Source organism: Chaetodon auriga, chromosome 21 (genome assembly GCF_051107435.1).
Source record: "Chaetodon auriga isolate fChaAug3 chromosome 21, fChaAug3.hap1, whole genome shotgun sequence".
NCBI classification, from domain to species: Eukaryota; Metazoa; Chordata; class Actinopteri; order Chaetodontiformes; family Chaetodontidae; genus Chaetodon; species Chaetodon auriga.
In genome coordinates, this window is record NC_135094.1 from 14,989,951 (window position 1) to 15,008,136 (window position 18,186).

The 18,186-nt window shown below is 44.5% G+C and overlaps 3 protein-coding genes across 4 annotated transcripts; 2 read left to right on the top strand and 1 right to left on the bottom strand.

The window, feature by feature from the left end:
* The first annotated feature begins 1,416 nt into the window (after positions 1-1,416).
* gjd4 (gap junction protein delta 4) lies at positions 1,417-2,921 on the top strand. Its single transcript, XM_076761083.1, has 2 exons — positions 1,417-1,480; positions 1,702-2,921. The coding sequence occupies exons 1-2, from the start codon at positions 1,417-1,419 to the stop codon at positions 2,919-2,921; spliced, it is 1,284 nt and encodes a 427-aa protein (XP_076617198.1).
* A 3,702-nt stretch (positions 2,922-6,623) lies between these two features.
* LOC143339938 (cytochrome P450 2F2-like) lies at positions 6,624-10,918 on the top strand. 2 transcript variants are annotated; one of them, XM_076761501.1, is made up of 11 exons: positions 6,624-6,785; positions 7,286-7,445; positions 7,864-8,016; positions 8,127-8,287; positions 8,706-8,774; positions 8,980-9,086; positions 9,167-9,300; positions 9,410-9,495; positions 9,843-9,944; positions 10,512-10,653; positions 10,731-10,918. In XM_076761501.1, exons 1-11 carry the CDS (start codon positions 6,624-6,626, stop codon positions 10,916-10,918), a joined length of 1,464 nt encoding a protein of 487 aa, XP_076617616.1. The 2 variants fall into 2 exon arrangements, with proteins under 2 accessions (XP_076617616.1, XP_076617615.1); XM_076761500.1 differs by having other exon boundaries at positions 8,980-9,084; positions 9,156-9,300.
* A 3,911-nt stretch (positions 10,919-14,829) lies between these two features.
* On the bottom strand, positions 14,830-17,644 carry fzd8a (frizzled class receptor 8a). Its single transcript, XM_076721567.1, has one exon. It carries the CDS (start codon positions 17,193-17,195, stop codon positions 15,450-15,452), a length of 1,746 nt encoding a protein of 581 aa, XP_076577682.1. The 5' UTR covers positions 17,196-17,644; the 3' UTR covers positions 14,830-15,449.
* Between the last annotated feature and the right edge of the window lie 542 nt (positions 17,645-18,186).

Below are 18,186 nucleotides of genomic sequence, written 5' to 3' on the forward strand. Positions count from 1 at the left end.
GAGAGGAGCAGTTTGCTGCAAGGCTTAAGGTTTCATTTTGGGGTTTTTGTTCAAGTTTGAGTTGCTTTTTGCTAAACTTTTTTTTTTTATTTATTTATTTATTTTAACATATGGCCTATAATTACTTTTGTTAATAAAACTCTGCCCTCACTTGTTGCATTGCTCATCACCCCTTTCAAAGTTTCCCAGTGCTGAACAACATTCACTGCCCTTCATATGAAATGTCAGCGCTACAGTGCCCAGTTAAATAAATCATTGTCTGTCCTGTGTAACCAAGTCAAAAGTTCAATTTCACACACTATTTGTTTCCAACAGACTCCATTATATATTCCCAGTCTTAGCTTTGTCAGCCATTCAAAACGAGCCATGTGGGACTCTTACTGTGAACCAGTATGGAAGTGCTAATAACCATTGATCTGTGGTGATTATGAGCCAAGCCGAGCTTTAGCCATGTGTCCCAGCAGAGACCTTGTCTATGAGTGGGGGTGGATGCAACATGTGAGAACGGAGCTGATTTCTCCTGTAAAATCATTTTATGAGCGAAATCTGCACAATGTTGAAGTACAGAAGAGAAGCTAATTTGAAGTTTTTAATTTAACTCATGTTATCAAAAGTTTGAATGGTGTAAATCTAGTTCCTTGACCATTTTATGAACTTCTGCTGTATGTAAGATTAATAATTAGATGTAGTTTTATTCCATACCCATATTAAATGACTACACAGTAGGCTCTTTTCAGTCAAACTGGTGTCAGCTGTGGGAAAATGCAGTTTACAGCCTACTTACATTTCATGGGAGCCAATCCACAGCCTGCATATCTACACATTATCTTGATTCATCACCGGAAGATTCAGCAGTAAGCGCTTGTATTTTTATGAAGCAGCCAGTTTGAACATGCTTGCCATTGTGCTTGAGAACTTAATACAGCAATTTAGAATGAGTAAGCCTGGAGGCTTGTTACTCTCCTGTAAGGACGACCAGCAGCACCAAAATATCTCTGCAATGCCAGGACGGGGACGTGCCTTTGGAAGTGTGTTAAGAATAGACCCACAATGGGGCTCAGTCCTGTCTTCTGTTGTCTGAGGACAGATAGTTGTCTGAAGGGGACAGAGGAAGAGGTAATTTGCATGTTTTGGTTCAGACTTTCAGAGAGAGGGTGACTCAGATGGATCAGACTGAATTTCTACTGGAACCTGGCTCTTATTCCCTCTAGGAGAGAGAGAGAGAGTTGGACTGCTCTGGGAACTTTGTGTCCGTCAACCTGGAGGTTATTGTGCTACTTGGAAGCCACTGTGCCCTTGAGTGGAAAGGGTAAAGGAGAGGTGGCTGGATAGGGAGAGAGGAGCTGGTTTGAGGGTTTACCTCGTGGCCAGGGACTCGAAGACCAGTAGATTTGGAGGGCCTTGAGCACAGCAAGCATGGCAGGATCAAGTGCCTCTGAGGTCATCTTTATCTCTGTCAATCACAGCATCACTTTGATGGGTGAGTTGACTTCCCTGACAAAGTAACTGGTTTCTGATCGGTGTACATAAAGTTATCTATTATGTTTGTGTGAAATATCTGGACTTTTCTACAGGGCTATAAACCTCAAGGAGACATTTCAAACAGCCACTTATTGCTGATTTCTTCAGTCTTGAGTTCTGTGCAAAATTTGCTACACCTTAATTCATCCCATTTTTAATACCATGGTGCTTATTTTTCAGGTAAGGTGTGGCTCATTGTGATGATCTTCCTCCGTATCCTGATCCTCCTCTTTGCTGGTTATCCTCTCTACCAGGATGAGCAGGAGCGATTTGTGTGTAACACCATTCAGCCCGGCTGTGCCAATGTGTGCTATGATCTATTTTCTCCCATCTCTCTCTTTCGCTTTTGGTTGGTGCAGCTCATCACCTTGTGTCTCCCCTACCTCATCTTTATTATCTACGTGGTCCATAAGGTCTCGAATGGCCTCACCATGGACCTGAACTCTTTGGGTCACATCAAAGCCTTGCCGCTGTTCAAGAGCCGCCAGGAGTCATTCAGCAAGACGTCTGTAAACAAGAAGGTGGCTGAGCGAGTGTGGGCCCAGTGCTTCACGGGAGCCTACATCCTTCATCTGATGTTCAGAACATTGCTGGAGGCAGGGTTTGGTGCAGCTCACTATTATCTTTTTGGTTTCTACATCCCGAGGAGGTTCCTGTGCCAGCATCCACCATGCACTACCCAGGTGGACTGCTACATCTCAAGGCCCACTGAGAAGACCGTGATGCTCAATTTCATGCTTGGTGTGGCTGCTCTGTCCCTTTTCCTAAATGTGCTGGATTTCATCTGTGCCATCAAGCGCTCTGTGATGCAGAAGAGCAAGAGGAAGGTGATGGTGGAGAAGATTTATGAAGAAGAGCAGTGTTTCCTTTCAGCTGCAGGTGCCTCCAGAGCAATAGACCCAAACACCTCCCTGGCTCAGCAGGATCTAGAGGTAGAGGCTGGTCAGACAGGGAGTTTCCGGAAAAGGCGAGGCAGCAAGGGCTCTTGTGGAGGAGGAGTGCTTGCTTTAGGTCAGGATCCAGCCTGTGTGGAGCGCTCCTCTCTTCCATGCTCTCCAGTACCTCCAGGGTGCAACACCAATGGGAACAACGGCTACTCTGTTTCCCAAGAGGAGGCTCCGGAGAGGAATGGCAGTGAGGTGGCTCTCTGCCCCCCAGAGCCAATGGGAACACCCAGATCCATTCGTGTTAGCAAACGCAGTCGACTCAAACCGCCACCTCCACCCAGACGTGACCTTGGGTCATTCTCTCGGGGGTCAGCAGGACCCATTGGAGAAGTCTCTACAGCAACAGCAATCTGTACCAGAAGGATGGGTCAGTATACGATGGTTGAGCTAGGTAGAAACGCAGAACTACAGACCAATGACGACGGGCAAGAGAAAAGAGCAGAGTGGGTGTGATTGAGAAGGTTGGATTGCTTTATTTCCAGGTTATTTTTGAACAAGAATGGCACAGATAGTTGTGGGGGCAAAATAGGAAACAGACACAGAGGTACCCCAAGGCTTACACAGTGGGAGCAGCTAATGGAGCTGACATCCTGTCATGCAGTCTACCTCGTTTAATGATGCAGACTGCACTCTGACTTGAGGAGATTCCGAAACTGCAACGCATTCACCAGACTCCTTAGACTCCTGAGGCATTATCATATTTGCTGTGATTTTATCAAACCTTCAGATCACATTTCCTTAGAAGAGCCCTGGCTGAGTGATGCAAAACAACAAGAATTCAAGTCATCAATATGACCTCTCTTAACAAAACAAGTCAAGAATGACAGGAAACTCCAGCCTTGAGTGTCCTTGTAAACCCTCAACCTTGAGAAAATCTAAAAGAGTGCAGCCCACCTGTTTCTTCCCTAGTTGACTCTACCCCCACCTTCCCAGACACACTGTGCATAAACAAAGACAGGCCTTGACCTGCCCCACATATACAGCCCCCCACCTCCCTTGACAGTCAGTCTATATGATACTACTATAGAGCCCTTCTTTGTGTTTGGATCACTGGGGTCAAAGGACATGAGCAGCTTCTAGGTCCAATACTTGAGTGACCTTTATGGAGAATAGGAGGGTCAGGCTGAAATGAAAGGCAACAATCTGGCTGAGGTGGTGTTATCAAGCTCACAGAATGGAATAGGATTCCGTCGTCAGAAGAGAAGGACACTATGAAGGCCCCCAAAGCCAGCATAGGCTCACAAAGCAATTATGTTTCCCCATAGGGGCTCTGTATTTATGGAGACAGCTTGTCACTCTATTTCAGGGCTACTCGCAGCTTAGGAGGAATACAAACCTTAACGTACACCGTCACTAGAAATAGAGCACAGCGGAGCTTTGCAAAGGAGCTGTGCTGCCTGATGCCCTTCAGGATATCTGTGCTCTGCTTGCTGTGGCTTTGGTTTCACCTTGATCAAAGCTCATATTGATGTGGGTCAGACAGAAGCTCCCACTGTGACACATGTCAGTTATAGCCAGTATATACAGTCGGCTGCTTTAATTTGTTTATTAACTTGTTCCTGACATGTTTCCAGGTTTCCCTGTTAGCTGTTTTGAAATCTCTGGACTACTTTCTACAGGTGATTGTGAGGAGACTCTCACAGTAAATCAGTGGCATCACAGTTGCATCTGCAGCTCTATAGCCGAGGGGTTGGTCTCTGTGTAAATGGATAGCTCTTGATCTTCCTCCTCTTGCGGTCTCTTTGAAGGCGACAACAAAAGCTCTTGGCCTCATATCTCACCTATCTACTGAGTGCTGCACCCTGACTGTCATACGTGTGACCACAGGGGGTTTTTGTCAGACCACAGCAGGTCTAATGGTGTCACACCTCCCTTATACACCCAGTGTTTGGTGTAAAAGCCAAAGCTGGACTGAGTTACACTTGCGTTTATTGGTATTCTGTACTGTAAGGTCTGGGCAGATTTTAAATGTTCTGGTAACTTTTATTGTAAAATGGAACTATCAGGAAGTGAAAGTCTGTTAGGTGCTATTTTTGTTGTAATTCTTACAGATACAAATATTCAATGTTGTATGCTCCTTTGCCATTGACTTCCTTTATATTTCCATTTATTGTCCGATAAAAAAACCCATCAGGACCTAATTCTCATAGCAAGTCATATTCCAGTAACATTTTCTATGTACAGTTTCATACATAATTATATGTAAAGTTCGTTTCTTTATGAGAGAAATATCTTTTGATAATTTGCGTGATCTCCTCTTATGTTTCTATGTGTTTCACTCGTTGATGCTCAATTGTGATCAGCCAGTTCTTGAAACTAATATGACAACTTTTCAAGGCACTTTATTGTACTGCTACTCTTATTTGATCCTATCTGTTGTGTTGTAGTGCCTTCACCAACGCTGCAGATTGAAATCATGCTGCCCTCCAGTGACGCAAAATGTGAAATACTGACATATAATGAATGCAACACTTGAAATCAAATGCCCTCTGGCACTGAGATATGGGAATATTTGTATCTTTATAAAACATTCTGGTTGTGACACTTTCTTTCAATAAAAGAAATCTGGTGAAGACACCTTAAAGCATTGTCTATGCTGTAGATTTTCCAAACATTTTTTGAAGTGGCCCCTACTGACAACAAGAAATGAAATGTCACTTAATTTGCTCTATCGAGCAGCAGTTCTTTCCTTTTGTTCGGGTTTAATAGTATAATCTATAATTTTAGGACTTCTTGAGAGCCAAGGCAGATGAAATTTAGAGACAGATAATAACTTACAGCTCCAAGGATATTATTGAGAGGCTCCAGGGTTGGAAAAGCTGTTTTTTTTAAATACAGACATATAGGTCAGACTGACAGGCAGGCAGGCCTGGATTAACCTGCTATGTGGCCCTGGGGCAACATGAGGCGTGGGCCCCGATCGAGCCCCCACATTCCCTGTTTTGTGTTTAGATTCACTGTTACCCTTTAAAGATTAAACCCTGATTTGGTCCTGCTATAACCAAGTTCGAGCATCTAAACATAACCAAGAAGAAGTTTGTTCATGCTTCAGTTGCCACTGCTGGACGGTGGCATGGTGGCACGGTGGCAAGACTGTCGCCTCACAGCAAGAAGGTCCCGGGTTCGAATTTCCACCATGCCTTCGGTGCCTGCTGCTCGAGGAGGGCCTTTCTGTGTGGAGTTTGCATGTTCTCCCCGTGTTCACCTGGGGTATCCTCCGTAAAACATACCCCCACTAAAAACATGCAAGAAGATCACCACCTGACCAATGGTGACGCCGAAGATGGGTCCCACTGCTCCTGGTCTGCCGCGGAGGAAGGACGACCAGGATGGGTTAAAGGCGGAAGTTAAATTTCACCTCGTGTGCCGTGTGCCGTCGTGACAAATAAAGGGGAATGTCTCCCCCCGATTGTTCTTCTTCTTCTTCTTGTATTACAACAGCTGACACACAAAAGACAGAAGAATTGAACCGTTGACTGAGATTCACTTTTTTTTTGCAGTTTAGCAGTATGCTCATTAAAAAATGTTTCATTATGTTGACAAAAAAAATGTAATTAGAGAACCTTCTCTCAAGAAGAACTTGCTATAGCAAATTAGTAGTATAATGGAAACAGTGCTGGATAATTTCATTAAACACAAATTAATATAGAATATGCATCAGACACCAGACTGGTTTGAGTCCTTTTTTTTGCAAACCACAACAAGCAAGAATGTGGATTACATGTTCGTTCCCCTAATGCCCCATTTAGCGTTTGTATGGACATTTTGCTGCATTCTTGGCAGTGGTCCAAGACAGCCTTTAGCATTATACCAGCTAAATACATATGATAATTGTTTTCATGGCCTGTGCCAGTTGCTGCATGTAAAGTGGAATGCAGAGAAATAAAGCATTCATGCTGTTACAGGTTTGTCCTATGCTGCCTGACAGAAAACAGCTATAGCAACGAGGGAATGTGGAACATAAGGGCTGTCACCATGCAGCGGTCATATAACCAAGGCAAACGAAAGCCTGTCAGAACTTGCCCCTTTGTGTTTTTCTATGTGTGCGTTTGGTTGCTCTCTCATTTACATTCAAACAGCCAGATGAGGCAGAGCTGCGAGCTGAGAAAGCGGTCATACAGCTAGCCTCTTCAAACCAGCTTAATCCATTCTACTATGTTTCTTTCGTTCATCCTACTATGGATCTGTGTTTCCCTCTTCATTCTCTGTCTCAAATGTCAGAGACCCAAGAACTTTCCTCCAGGACCTCCTCCATTACCATTACTGGGGAACCTGCTGAACCTCAGCCTAGACAACCCCATGAGGGACTTTGAGAGGGTAAGAGCAACAATGGAATGGGACTCAAACATTGCCTTTAATTGTTATACTACTGATCATCAGCCACACACATTCATAGCAGGAGGGTGCAGCACACACTGAGTATCAAGTGTGTGTAATCAGCTCCATGGCAGAGTGGCTATTAGTGTGTTGTGTTACCTAATTAGATTGTGCATATTATGAATTGGTGGAGCAATCCATTTCCTCAAGGCTACATGTGACTCACTATAAATGTTAGTTATTAATTCATTCAAGATACGCTGAGATAAAAACATCTGTCAAGGCCACTGGTTTTATGGTTAAAATCTTTCCTCTCTGAGAGTGCTGTTTGTATGGTTCATTGGCTGTAAACTAAACTTGATGATGACAGACCATTCACTCTAGAATATTGAAATGCATCTATAATCTTAGCAGCTGCTTTTTGAAAAGTAAATCCTCTTCTTAGGTGTTAATTAAAAGCAGATCAATTGCATTTGGCAATGTTTCATGCTCCTTCGCAGCTGAGGAAGTGCTATGGGAACGTCTACAGTCTCTTCATTGGGCCAAAACCGGCTGTAGTCATCAACGGGGTGCAGGCCATGAAAGAGGCCATGATGACCAAGGCTGTGGATTTTGCTGGGCGACCCCGAGACATTCTCGTCAGTGAACTCACACAGCAAGGTAAGACAGAGGTGGGGGTGTCAATGGACAGAGCAAATAATATCACCTGTGAGACTCTGAAACCTTGGAAAGAAGAAATAGTACGTTCTTCCTCCTACAAATGAAAAGCTGAAGTCATGAGTAATAAAATGCACCTATGATCATTTCAGTGCACCCGGTGCTTTAAGCTTGGTTTGGTATGACTGGTAGCTAATGGCGACTAATGCTGGCAAACCTTACGGAGATAATGCTGTGTAACTGCACATTGCTGAGTCAGGCTGCTGACGTTTTGACTATTCTCTATGGTGTTACTACTAACTTCATGCAATGTGTATATTACCATTTAAAATCTCAAAAATACCATTTGTGACTGCAGCTCAGCAAAAGATATGTAGTTTTGCTTTAAGATACCTCATGCCTGTATACACACCTGTTATAGGAATGGTTCTGGCAGATTACGGCGTTGGCTGGAAGGAGCATCGTCGCTTTGCTCTAATGACCTTTAGGAATTTTGGTCTGGGGAAGCAGTCCATGGAGCAGAGGATTCTGGGAGAGATACAGTACACAGTAGAAACACTGGAAAAGAGCATTGGTATGCCATTTAAGGGTGCACTCAGTGCGACCTCTCACACACTGTTAGCACATTGTTTATTAAGTGCTGTTCTAACCAGACCACGGTGTCACTGTTAACATCTATCACAGGTACAACCTTGAGTCCCCAGGTTATGTTTCATAATGCGGCCTCCAACATCATCTGCCAGGTTCTGTTTGGCACACGTTACGACTACGATGACAACTTCATCAAAGTGGTTGTTCAATGCTTTAAAGAAAACTCCAAGATCGCTAATGGTCCCTGGGCCATGGTGAGTCACAACATGTTTGTGTAAATGTCAATGTTCAGCGCACTGAAATAGATATTCCAGCTTTCAACTTTAGTTCTTTTCCCATATTTTAGGAACATTTAATGTGTTACACATCAAAATTACCCAGTTTCTGCTTTGTGACACAGGAGGCAGGCGAGTAGTTAACATTGGCTCACCACACATTATGTAGGCTATTAGCATCCACAAGTAGGAGACCCTTGTGAATTCCCCCTCATAATAATTTCAAAAGGGACCAAGCCTGATGAATACTGTTTCTAAAGCAAAAGCAATATTTTAAGTGACATTAAAACCTACTGATTCTGAGATTAAGCTCAGAATATATCAGAATATCAAATGTCTCACCTTTTCACTTGAAACTGAACGTAACTTCAAAAAAACATTTAATCCTTCCTTCCAGCTGTATGACTCTGTGCCCATGATTCGTCACCTGCCGCTGCCCTTCATGAAGGCATTTAAGAACATTGACGTAGGTCTATTCATACTTCTTCTCATTTTTCCCTTCAAGCATTATCAACGTGCTACGCTGTCTTATTTCATTCCCACTCGGGAGTCACCAAAGTCTGAAATTTTCAAATCCAGAACATATGGCTTTAAGCAAGTACACTGTCATCGTGTCCCTCTGGAACTTTCCCCTCCTGTTCAAAAAGAAATGTACATTTCTCGTTTTTCAGACTTGTAAGAAATATGCAGCCCGTCTGATCACAGAGCACAAAGAGACCAGAGTCCCTGGGCAACCACGAGACTTCCTTGACTGCTATCTGGATGAACTGGATAAGGTGTGTGTCACGCAAGTAAAGCGTCTTTAACGTGGAATCAAAAATCTAAACGATTCCTCTTCTTTTATCAGGGAGGCGCGAGTGATGATGGCTCCTCTTTTTGTGAGGATCGACTCATCATGGTTGTTCTGGATCTACACTTTGCTGGGACTGACACTACGTCCAACACCCTGCTCACTGGCTTCCTTTACCTCATGACCCGCCCATACATACAAGGTACATTGTTTGACTACTGTACATTCTTTGTGGGATCTGTTCTTTAAAATAATTCTGATGATTAATTCTAATTATAATCCTTCTTCTTCATCTATCATCGGTCTATCAGAGCGATGTCAGCAGGAGATAGACCAGGTGTTGAAAAACAAGGATCATGCCAGCTACGAGGACAGACACAACATGCCTTACATGCAGGTACATTATCAGACAGATTTCTCTGAATGGTTTCCATATTTCATGTGCAGACATGGGTTTGAGTAGCATATGTGGCCAAAGATGGCACAACAATGTAAACTGCGCTATACATAGGAGTTAATTCGCTGCAGTCTTCTCAACCTCATTCTTTTTTACATAACTGTGTGGTCCAGTGTCTTGCTTTGTTGTTTTCAAGAAACGGACACTGTCAGCATCTTCATGGGAGGTTTTCTTGCTGCAAGGTTACTGGTCTTTTTGTTGTGGTTGAAGCTCCTCTAAAGCCTGAAGTCTGGCCTCTCGCCAGTTTGACAAAGCATAAGAACATGTTGTGTATTTTCTTACTTCAGGCTGTCATCCATGAAGTCCAAAGGATAGCCAACACTGTCCCTCTTAGTGTCTACCACTGTACAACAAATGACACGGAGCTAACAGGGTATTTCTTACCCAGGGTAAGACTAATGGTGGTTTCTTTGTTGGCTATAAAATGCATGTCTTCATGTGTCCTTAATGTTCTTCACTACATTAAACCATCTACAGTCTTCAGGTGTAACACAGCGGTCGATAGTAATGTATATTAAAAAGAGGCTGTTAGAGCTGAAACAGTCAATGAATTGATTAATGGATAAGTTGGGACTGACAATAAATCAACTATTTTCATAATTCCTGGTTTTAGGTGTTTTTTAGCAGCCATTTTTAAGCTTTTCACCATAATATAATAATTGTGAACTGAATATGTTTGAATTTTGGACAATTAAACAAGAAGTAAATGGTGCTTTTGCTGGAAAAGAAAAAGAAAAGAATAAGCAATGCAAAGAAAAGAGAGGGACAGAATCAAAAAAGAATTAAAGAAAAGAAGAAAACAAAATGAGAAACACTGATAAATAAATGGAAGCCAGTTATTTAATAATATATTGCTCCTTTCATAAAGAATCAGATACATCAGTATTTTGTCCATGAAGGAAGCACATAAAAAACATGTGACATAAATGCAATTCTTGACCTATTTTTCTCCTCAGGGTACACTGATCATCCAAAACCTGAACTCTGTGCTGACTGAAGAGGGACAGTGGAAATTCCCTCATGAATTCAACCCTGAAAACTTCCTGAATGAGCAGGGAGAATTTGTTAAACCAGAGGCCTTCATGCCCTTCTCTGCAGGTATGAGAGCCCAAACCCCGGTGTTTAACCTCCTATTTTAAGAAGCATACACGACTTACTGATGCCTCATGTCTCAGGTCCTCGGATGTGTCTCGGAGAGGGTTTGGCTCGTATGGAGCTCTTCCTCATCATGGTGACTCTGCTGAGGAAGTTCAAGTTCTTGTGGCCCGAGGATGCAGGACAGCCGGACTACACCCCCGTCTATGGGATCACTCTGTCTCCTCAACCTTACAGCATGAAGGTCCAACTCAGGGCCACACAGTAGTCTTCACTTACACAGGAGGAACAATGACGATTCAAATGACCAGTAACTCCCAGTGACAACAAATACAGTGAAATAAACATTCACCTTTTCTTAAAAACACTGCATAGTCCATTACATACTTTGATATATGATCAGTTTCTATGTATATGGAGGCTATTGTGTAAAATAATGAATGACTGATCTGGAGTTTTGCAGCCTTTACTCTGCTAATTGTTATCATACCTTATAAAAAGAGAAGAAATCATTTGGTTCATGGCTCCCTCAAGTGGACAGAATATGGTATTGCATGTAATGAAGTTTTGATCTGTTTCATGGGGCTTGTGCAGAGCGAACTCATTCTGATATCTTGTGCAGATGATTGTGAATAACAATATTAAACCAGTCTTAAAAGTCCCAAACTGTGCATCAAACCATCAGTGGAAGGAGGTAACTGAAGCTATTTTTTTTAAATTATCTTTGTGGATGATGTAAAATTACAGTATCACTGAAGAGATGTCATTCAGTCTGATGTTATGTAATCTGACCTCTTGAGACTGCAAGGAACTAACTAACAACCACTGATAGGATTGAGCTTTAAATAAAGAATATATTTACCTCAAAACATGCAGCAGATTATATTATGTGTGAATTTAATTTCTCTTACAAAGCAACACATGGCACATTCTTACAGTTTGTATTACAGTGTCCACTTTATGTTACACTCCCATACTCTAAACAGCAGCATTGCTCTCACGGGCTGCTTATCGTCTGATTGTATTTATTTATCATCAGAGCTGTGACATCACACCCATTTTCACCGCTGAGTGGGGACACATTTGGTTGGACTGAGTTCTCGCCCCATGTGACCGAGCTCTGAGTGAAACTGGGAAAACACTCAGTGCCTCAGATGAAAGAAGTTTTCCTTTTGTGTACATGTCAGTCAGTCAGTGAAGGACTGAGGGAACACAGTGTTCTGCCGCTGTGTGTGTGTGTGTGTTGAGGTAGGGGGTCTTTGGATTGGAAGAGGCAGCAGGGGTGCACTGTAAGGACTACTAAACCACAAAGGCATTGTTACTGTGCCAGTAGGGAGCCGGCCATTTTTGCTGATATCTTTGTTAGGCTCAGCCATAGTGCTTAAGTGAAGCATATTGCATGACTGACAACACTGACTTTTCTTTTTCTTTTTTATTTTATTTAACCTCAACCATCTTCTTAAACTCTCTGTTTTAAATGTGCAAACCAAACTGCGGCAGCTTCGATGACGTCCCAGTCCCTTGGAAACTATAACCACGAAGCCTGAGCGCCGAATCCCTCTATTTTCCAACATCTGCTGTCTTTAATGGCCAACTGGGAATAACGTGCCTGAGCTGGAGGTCAGAAGCTTCAACATTCATCTAAGTGGGTCACAGAAACCCGAGGTCACTGTTATAGTTTATGTATGGAAGAAAACGCCCACGGAAACTCTGGGGTTTTAGTGCTATTGTTCATCTTCTGACAAATGTATTGTGTGACAGAGAAAAAATACCTTACCTTACCTAATATAATCTCATGTACACCTAATGGAGTTGTCACCCAAAACATTTCTATCCTGCACCCCAAATTAAAAGCACTAAATATGGTCTGATAGAGCTGTCTGCCATAATCTTGAGCACAAAAACAACTAATACAGACCACAAGATGCTGTCAGCAGCAGCATCTCCTCTTATGCATTAAGAGCTGAAAAAACATCCCTCTCCCAGGTGCATCATCCGGATCAATAGTATCAAAAGGCATGACCTGCCTATCACCCCTCTCCTCTCCTCTGTGTCTGCCTCTCATCAAACACCGCCATTAATATTTGATAGGCAACCATGTCAGAATGTTCCTTCTGGCCGCACAAATGAGGCTTTAACACCTGTACACAGAGAACCGATGGGGGAAGAAGACGATTCAATCAGAGTAGCTGCATAGAAGATCATCTCCTGGATTCACGCATGGGTTGATGGATTTATTTGCTACCAGACCAGGTTACACCTCTGCACCAATGCAGCCCATGCAGCGACGCCACCCACAACTGTATGTACCATTGTTATGGGCCCACAAGTGGCAGTTGAGATCAAGCCCTGACAAAAGCAGATAAGTGGCATGGCTGTAAAATGGGTCCCCATAAAAAGAAACCATAAACTCAGACCATTAGCAGTTAATACCCAAGCATTCGAAGAGCCCTGCCCTGTCTGTGTGAAGCCTCTCTTAATAACACTCTCAGACTTTCTCCTGGAAACTGCACTGAACTGTTCTTCATGAGCTCTGTGGAAGAAACAGGCTGTTCATTAAAGCCAGGACATGCTGCATTAAAGAGCCTGGACAGTTGGATTGAGGAGGCAGGTTGTTGCCTACAGGGTGAAGACGGGTCAGGGGTGATATGTGGTATCAGAAAAGCTCCTAAACTTTGACTTATGTGTCACAAAATTCTCATTAAAACGCAGGACTTACAAAACAGCTAATAGTCACTTTAAATGAAGAGGTGTACAGGTATAAGGAGGTGTGCAGTGCTGCTTCTACCACTAGGTGGGGCTGCACATTAATGTCCCTGCTAAGAGGCTGGCAGTGAGAGATGGAGCTGCACACTGGCTGACTGAGGTTTTTGAGGTAAACACCAGAAAAACAAGCTGCAAGATTGAAAGCAACCATGACTATTTGATGGAAAAATAACTGCAGCTGATCCAGAGCACGAACAGCAGAACCCTTCCCAAAACAGAACGCAGCGCAACTTTATAATCTTAATAAACTGAGTTATTGCAAACTTTCAGCTGAACAGCAACATCATTAAAACTCCCAAACTTGATCTTCAGTAACTGGACACAAACACTGAAACTACTCAGAGCTGCTGAGGAGCTGCGTGGAAGCAAAATGTTTAAGAAAAGTCCTTTTTTATGTTATGACTTCCGTCTTCATTGCCTGGTGTCTTTGCTGACAGCGCTGATGCAAGATTCATGTGGCTGATTTACACTCCCAAAAGACGCATGTCTGCAGCACGCTGAAAAGAAGCTTCCGTGGTTTACATCTACAGTGTGAGTGTGAAGGAGTAAAACAGGAACAAAGCAGCCACCACAAAGCCCACTGTCACCATTGACCAGCAAATTAAAGGCATCTATCTCTACGCTGGGTTACAGTTTATCATCTTCTGCCAGCGCATTGGGTTAATTGGGACCAAACCAGATACATTTGTAGCAAAAATGCCTCGATTAGGGGGCCCTAAGATGTGAGATCATGTGAACAGACCACCTGTGGGGCTTTCATTGCTATTTCAATATCATTCATGTCAAGGCTCCTGCACTCGCTGACACAGCTTGAGCCCAAGGGAGAAGATGTTTCAATTCAGGCTCTGCGAAAAAAAAAACCAAACACAAGACGCAGGGGCTCTGGCAGGTTTCAGCCCTGACAAACCCAGAAAAGCGAGGGCTTCCAAAACGCTCTTTCAATTGTGGGATGTCCATCAAAGCATCCAAATAGGGACGTTTAGGGGGAACCTTGGCACATCAGACAGACACTCCTTATACACACCACCTTTATTCTGCGCTGTTAAAAAAGAAAGATCAAAGTTTCTGCAGATGAAAAGGGTCTGTTCCCTGCATTTATACCCCCATTCACCCACTCCCTCTTTTACTAAATTAAGAAAGCGGGCTTCGGGCAGGCATGTGAAGAGGACTTAAACAATTATGGAGATGCTCCAACTCAACCCCTGCCTCTAATTACTGGTCTCTGATGGTTAAAAGGGCTTCCTTTTTTTTTTTTTTTTTCCCTTTTTCGCCGGGGCTCTCAAAAGCTGCTATTGCTGCTGCCATCCTCAACACGGTGACCACAAGGAGCCACAAAATATGCCTGCAAGAGCTGGAAAACAGCACAGCCTCCTCTGCATGGGAACACACTGCGAAGTTACACAGACGCTGAGATTTATCAAATGTTTTATTGTCAAAATAAAGGTCATATTTGCTTTTCTCGCAAAAGAGACATCTACACTTTGTACAAATTTACAATACTTATAAAGTTTTCTTTTATACACAAATGTACAGGTTTTTACATAGCTTTTATATAAATACATTTGAAATTACAAAATGAATGACCCGTAAAATACTTGGGCACTATTAAGGCTTAATTTAAACCATCTTTGATGTGACTGAATTATACAATGTTATCTGGCACTATGTAGATAAAATGGCAATAAAAAACCCAAATGCTCTTTGTATGAAGCTAGTTCGGAACAAAACTGTCTCTGTGCCTACAGCAAGTAATGCCCAGTTTGCTTAACAGCCTCAGTCTGTACCTCTAATACATATAAACAGGGAGGAATTAACCTGTGTGAACGCCAGGTACATTGTTTCAACCAGCTCTCCCCACAGAGGTGTGTGTGTGTGTGTGTGTGTGTGTGTGTGTGTGTGTGGATGTTTGGGAGGGTGAGGAGGGGGGTGACACCTCAGCAGCCGTTCATTACTATGCAAATTGCTTAAGACATGGAGTGATGGGTTATCTCCCAAACAATTAGCAGTCCCCATAAGCTGCTTTTTTTTCTCATTCAAACCTGGGACAATGGCATCTGCTTGGGGCAAGACACGGAGCTGGCCGTGCCGGACCTCCACGTTAGTCCGGTGCTCACGTCGCTGTACATGGAGCCGCTGGTGCCTTTACTGCCCCAGCAGCACCTGGTGCAGAAAGTCCTCCAGGAGTCCAAAGTTTTACCGGACCAGATCCACACTCCGGACGTGATGCCCACCAGAAGGCACATAAAGTACTTTAACATAAAAACTGCATAGTCCGGACTCCTGCGGTCCCTCTCTAATAAACAGCTGGAGCAGTTGTGCGTGATCTCCCAGCTCTGTCTGTTGTGCTGCTCGTAAAAGTAACAGGCGACTATGATGGTGGCTGGCACCGTGTAGAGCACCGTGAAGATGCCTATTCTGATCATCAGCTTTTCTAGTTTGTCAGTTTTGGTGCCACCTTGTTTGATGACGCTGCGGATCCTGAACAGGGACACAAATCCGGCCAGGAGGAACATAGTGCCTATGAATAAATAAATCACCAAGGGGGCCAAAACGAAGCCCCGTAAGTTGTCCAGGTTCTGGTTTCCCACGTAGCAGATCCCAGCTACCGAGTCCCCGTCCACGGAGCTCAGCGCCAGGACCGCGATGGACTTCATGCTGGGGATGAGCCAGGCGGCAAGGTGGAAGTACTGGGAGTAACTGGCGATCGCCTCGTTGCCCCACTTCATCCCAGCCGCAAGGAACCAGGTCAGAGACAGGATGACCCACCAGATGGAGCTGGCCATGCCGAAAAAGTAAATAAGCAGAAAGACCACGGTGCAGAGTGCGGGGCCGGTGGTCTCGTAGTGGATGTGCTCCATGTCAAACTCCCGGTTGCACGCCACTTTCTCGTGTCCGGCGATCAGCCTGACAATGTAGCCGATGGACACAAACATGTAACAGGCTGAGAGGAAGATGATGGGTCTCTCTGGATACTTGAAGCGCTCCATGTCGATGAGGAAAGTGGCGACGGTGGCAAAAGTTGACACGAAGCACAACACGGACCAGAGTCCTATCCAAAAGGCGGTGAACGCTCGCTCGTCGTGCGTAAAGTAAGGGTTGTGGCAAGGCATGGCGCAGTTGGTGATCTGACCTGTTTTGACCCGGTTGTAGAGCGGGTGGCGGTCCGTGTTCACCGGCACCATGGGCTCCAGACACTTGCACCCCGGCTCACACGGGGCGGCGGGCGGCTTGTATTTCCCAGGCGCGCCGGGTCGACTCGGCTTATTTTTAGGTGGATTGTAACCCTTACCGGGATGGTTGGTGGGTTTGGAGAGGACAGGGGAGACTGTGGTGGAGTCGGTTCTGTTGTAGTCCATGCACAGAGTGTCGGGGTTGCCTTGCACCGGCAGCAGGTCACACTTCATCCTGTCCGGCCAGGGGAAGCCGTACTGCCTCATGAGAGGCGCACAGCCGGCCCGGGCTCTCTCACACACGCTCCGACACGGCGGGAGAGGTTTTTTATAGTCCTCCAGGCAGATCGGGGTGTACATGCTGCACAAGAAGAACTTAAGGTCCGGCGAACACTGAATCTCGACCAGAGGCCAGAACTGGTGCACCTCCAGTCCCGCCTCGTCCTGCGTGTCGTGATTAAACTGGTTAGGCATGTAGGTGTAGTTGTAGCCGATCCCCTTGCACAGCGGCACGGCTATCTCCTGGCAGGTGATCTCTTTGGCCGTGGTGCAGCTGGATCGGGGCAGAAGCGCGAGTGAGAGGAGCAGGTAAATCCCAAGCAGGTCCATCCCTCCGGCGCGTCGTGTCCCCCTCTTCTGCTCTGGTACCAACAGCAATAAATCCTCTCCGCCGTCTGCTTTTGCCTCTGGTCCGGTTAGATGTTGCGCAGCGAGCCCATCTCGCTCCTCTCGGGATCTTGCACGGAGTTGCAAGCAATGTGCAAGCCGTGTTTACTTTCAGCTGAGGAGGAGGAGGAGGAGAGAAAACAGCCTTTGGGGCGGCGAGCGGCAGTCAAGATGGCTGAGAGGAGAATCCACCTTCTTCTGGAAACAGCTTTCAGTATCCTCACACAATGTGTTGTTAAAAAAAACCCCAAGAGCTGCTGTCCGATTGCTACAAACGGGAAAATGTGGGCCTTCTTTCTTTCTTCAAAACACAGCGACTACATTCAGTCGGCTCGTCCCACCTTAGTCCCGGTTCCCATACAAATCAACGGCTTGGAGACGAAGCGGTGCCAATATATACCAAAGCCTGGCACGCTACACCCCCGGAGCCGCTCGTCCAATCACAGGGCGGCAGAGGCGGTGCTTTCCAGCTGTCAATCAATTCTTTTTCACTGAGAGATGTTTTGTTATAGCTTATGATCGCTCTAGTTTTGCCACTGTCTATAGCGGCGGGATGCAGGATGGTGATGTGGGTGACATGTGGGAAACGATAAAACGTCATTTTACCTCAAATAACAAGTCAAACAACTACTTTCATAAAATGCTGAAGCCCGGAGCCATGGCTGGTCTAAATTAAACTATAATAACCCTGTAACGACTCCCCCTCCAACTTACTTCATATAGCAAAACTAAACATTATAACCTAATCATAATAATAATTTAATTCTAAAGACAATATGAAGTGGACACCGCTGTTATTATTAGGAATAATAACCCTGCTATCTTTATAATCTCCCTCAGTGACTGAGCTTTCAGTTCACTGTCTTGTAACTTCCTTTAACACAACATCTTTGATAGTGTCACAACAATGGTAACATGCGAGGGCGCGTCAAGC

Coding starts and splice junctions, on each gene's coding strand:
- gjd4 (XM_076761083.1), top strand. CDS start 1,417: ATGGCAGGATCAAGTGCCTCTGAGGTCATCTTTATCTCTGTCAATCAC. Junction 1,481..1,701: donor TCACAGCATCACTTTGATGG/GTGAGTTGACTT, acceptor CTTATTTTTCAG/GTAAGGTGTGGCTCATTGTG.
- LOC143339938 (XM_076761500.1), top strand. CDS start 6,624: ATGTTTCTTTCGTTCATCCTACTATGGATCTGTGTTTCCCTCTTCATT. Junction 9,945..10,511: donor CAGGGTATTTCTTACCCAGG/GTAAGACTAATG, acceptor TTTTCTCCTCAG/GGTACACTGATCATCCAAAA. Junction 10,654..10,730: donor CTTCATGCCCTTCTCTGCAG/GTATGAGAGCCC, acceptor CTCATGTCTCAG/GTCCTCGGATGTGTCTCGGA.
- fzd8a (XM_076721567.1), bottom strand. CDS start 17,195: ATGGACCTGCTTGGGATTTACCTGCTCCTCTCACTCGCGCTTCTGCCC.